The following is a 4013-nucleotide window of genomic DNA, read 5'->3' as shown; positions in this document are numbered from 1 at the left end:
GTAGATTCTTCTCCATATTTTTACCTGCATAGTCTTGTTTACTCATAATGCTAAATTTTTAATTGATGAAAAACACAATACTGACCTACTCTTTCTGGTGTGTTATCCCCATCCCATCGTTTTGAAGGAAAGGCTGTTGTTCCCGTGCAGCAAATCACATGTGTTACTCCCTGAATACAAGGTTTCAAGAATAAAAATCACATTTTAGATAATTACCCAACATTCTAAATGGTCAAGAAAATTTTTTATCATTCATTAAGATAAATATAATAAAATAATATAATGTAGAATTGAATAGAGCAAAGGAGAAACCTCAAATATAGACGGGTCTAAATCCTCCGGATTCCGTGTATCCGCTTTAATCACCTATCAAGTTGAAAAGCTCTATGACTACAAAGTCTAACATCCGGAGGTAAGATAACACAGTAAAATAATGCACAAAGAATGAAGAAAATTTGTGCACATTTATTATTCATGGAGAAAAGTTTATGCATAATTCAGTCAGAATATTGCCACCTGCAATGTTTCCTCATCTTGTTTACCAAACAAGGATATTGCTTTCTCAGGATCCCGTACTAAAAGTCGTGACTTGATATTCCTGTTTAGCAATGATGCCACTACCAACTGCCCTGAAAAGTAGAGAAAAGTACTAAACTTGCAAAATTCCCAAACAATTTAACAAAAGGGTATGTTTTCAAACTGGTATTCTTGGTGAAAGCCTTATTAGTTACTCAGATCCCGAACCAATAACAAGAATTATAACTCAATAATCACTGAGATATGGACACGGTACTGCTAGCCACTGCTCTCTCTCTCTCCCCTTCCTTTTTCACCAGTTTATAGTTATTCTTATAAAATTTGAATAGAGATCATTGGTTATTCAATAAATCAAGAGGGCTTCAAGGAGTCAAATTTATACTAGATAACCTTTCAAAATTTAATCTTTCTTCTTATTTATTAACAACCACTAGCATTTCCACAATCACAATAACTGCATTTCATTGCAATATAAACTACCAGCATAAACGCGCGCACACACTAAAACCAATCAGATTGAATACAAAGAGGCACAGAGGTTACATATTCACCTTCAACTCAAACCAAACACGTTTCATACAGCATAAACACTCAGTCACTCAAATACATGCACTAAGTACACAAGTTCATAAACATGTAGATGTTACATCATAAGCAGCAGAGAAAAAGAGAAAGAAATAGCTTACCAACACCACCGGAGCCACCAGCGACGAGAACAAGCTTAGAAGAAGAAGAAGGAGAGGTTTTGGAATCATGGGTTGGCTCTGAACTCGGGGATTGGATGAGTTCCTCTTTGACAGCATTAAGTGGTGGTAGTGGTGGTGGTGGTGGTGACCCTCTTCTAGAGCTAGAAATGGACTTGGAAGAATAAGAAGTTGGAGGTGCAAGAGTGAATGTAAAACATGGGACTCGTTGATGGGGTTTTGGGAATTTTTCAACTGGGATAGGGAAATCGGGAATTGGAGTGAATAAGAGTCTGGAAGCCATGAACAGAGAAAGAGAGGAACAAACTGAAACAGAGGAACAAGAGTCACAAGACAACGGTTGAGCTGTGTGGTGGGTGCTGGTTATGTTTTATTGGGATTACCAAAATGACCCCACGAGGGCCACGACTATCTTCCTTTCCTTTTTTTCTTTTCCTTTTATTTATTTATTTTTGATATCAATATAAATAAAAATATTTTTATATAATTATATAATAAATAAAAAAATATTATCATTATTTTAATAATTAATAATTTATAATATTACTTGATTGATGATGTTCCAAGTTTTTACTATTGTTGTTATGTACGTTCTCAGAAAAATTATGTTTATTGAATATATAGAATTTTATACATTATTTGAATGTACATAGTTGTATACATGCTATGAAAAAAAAATGTGTATGTTCAATATACATAATTATGTACATTCTCTTAAAAAATGTCTTCATTGAATGTACAAATTTATGTCTATTTTTTGAAAAATTGTGTTAAATTTCAACAAATTATACACAATTGTGTACATTAACATTCCTACCAATTGTAGAATCGTGGCTCTTAACTTGGGGATTGGATGAGTTTCTCTTTGACAAAAAGGGTCAATTTGGTTTTTATATGTGTTCAGTAGGAGAGAAGAGGCGAATGGAAAATTGGTGAAACTTAGATATTTTCTTCCTTGGCCCAGAAAAATTCTATCTTCCCAATTTAGGAAGAAAATAGAGGAGAAATGAATAGTTTCAGTCAATGACAGAACTAACTTCCTCTTCTTACCTGCTAGGTTTTTTTTTTTTTTTTTTTTTTTTTTTTTTTTTCGAGTCTTAGAGAGAAGCTTCTTAAAATTGAAAATAATGGGTAGGGGATTTCGCAATGGGTTCACTATCAGTATCAAATGGGACAATCATATAATTTATTTATTTTGAATTTGGTAATGGGCCTTGCTTTAAAAGGGTTGTTTGGAAACAAAATATGTTGATGATGAAAATGAATAAAACAAAAAGTAAGAGTATGTTTGGTAACTATTTTTTCCTCTTATTTTCTGTTTTTAAAAACAATTTTTTATTTTTGAGACTAAAAAACTTGTTCGACAACCCAAAATGAATAGAAAACAAAAAATGTTTTCAAAACTCAATTTTTGAAAAAAAATTGAAAACATGTAAAATGTTGTTTTTAGTTTTTAGTTTTCAAAAGTAAATGAAAACATGTGATTGATTTAATTAATCTGTCTCATTTAATGATTTAGCACTAGAGTTCAAATTCCAGTAACAACATATTTTAATCTTTTCTTCTTCTTTTTTCTTCAAAAAACTTTTTTTTTTAATTTCAATTAACCAAACATGTTTTTGATTTCAAAAATACCAAATAAAAAAAAAAATTCTTTATACTCCCAAAAACAAGTTTTTGAAAATAGAAAATAAAAACTGTTACCAAACATAACTTAAGAGTTTTTGAAGAGTTCTTTTTGACATATTCCCTTTCATATAATTGAATTCCTAATTTTATGACTAATATTAGCTTAAAGTCTGCAAGAAAAAGAAAAAAAAAATTAGCATGTAGCAGTAGCAACGAGTCCAATATTAAACTCTTTCCTTTTTAGTGAAAACTAAAAATTGTGTAGTTTTCGGCCGAGTGTCTTGTTTAGCTTCTAAAGCTTAAATCTATGTCACGGACTATGAACAATTCTTAATTTATTGGCCCATTTTGTGTAAATAACAATTTTTGGTTGTAGAGTCAGATCCGTATAGACAAGGAGCATGGGCTATAGAGCCTAATCCATGTTGAAGCCCATTTTGTAAGTAGAAGTAATCCACCAGACCAAAGTATGTTAGTGAAGGGCTCATGGCTACTTGATCAAAGTGGAATAATTGGGCTTTCTGATAACCCATTTCTTTTTTTCGAGAATCAAAAAGTGGCACCTCATGAGAGAGACCTATATAAGAAAGATTTTAGGTCTCTTTCAAAAGAAAATTGATTGGAGCTGTGCTTAGAAGTAGCAGTAGAGAGGATTATCAGAAACCATTTCAATTGGGCTTTCTGATAACTCATTTCAATTGATAGAAATGTAGGCATTTGCCCAACTTGTATAATTAAGTTTTTTGGTATGAGCCCAGCATATGCTTGGCCCAACATCTTGTACTATGCTACTGTGACTATTTTAATGAACAAAGGAAACAATGTATCTGGGTTTTTTTTTTTTTTTTTAATCATGGGTTGTATTCAGGTTTGCTTTTGTAATTTGCTCACGTAGATGGATGGAGGTGACTATGGTCCAATTCTGAAGTAGGATGGAGTTGTAATTTGTATATCAAGTCTAGCATAGGTTTGGTTAAGGAGGCGGTGCAACTTTGGTGTTGACAGCTTTGTTTCTATTTTCTCTTGGTGAAATTTTATCATTTTCTCTATTAATTCATTCAAATATTTTGGCCTTTAGAGTTTCCTTCATTAATTAGTGGGATAACTTATTAAATTGAGAATTTACTTTTGAGTTCAAAAATT

General features: G+C 32.0%; 1 protein-coding gene across 1 annotated transcript; it reads right to left on the bottom strand.

Annotated features, from left to right (window-relative positions):
• Positions 1–85: 85 nt before the first annotated feature.
• Positions 86–1611, bottom strand: LOC136061373 (protein TIC 62, chloroplastic-like; the record flags this gene model as incomplete). The annotated part of the gene is given in 4 exon segments (XM_065761141.1): positions 86–170; positions 313–366; positions 517–629; positions 1224–1611. Coding segments are annotated over 4 exon segments (553 nt in total), but the record flags the coding sequence as incomplete, so codon positions are not given.
• Positions 1612–4013: the final 2402 nt, after the last annotated feature.

This window comes from Quercus suber, unplaced genomic scaffold (genome assembly GCF_002906115.3).
Source record: "Quercus suber isolate HL8 unplaced genomic scaffold, Cork oak 2.0 scaffold_398, whole genome shotgun sequence".
In the NCBI taxonomy this organism is placed as follows: domain Eukaryota; kingdom Viridiplantae; phylum Streptophyta; class Magnoliopsida; order Fagales; family Fagaceae; genus Quercus; species Quercus suber.
The sequence above is the reverse complement of the archived record's forward strand: the minus strand, read 5'-3'. Positions and strand labels throughout refer to the sequence as shown.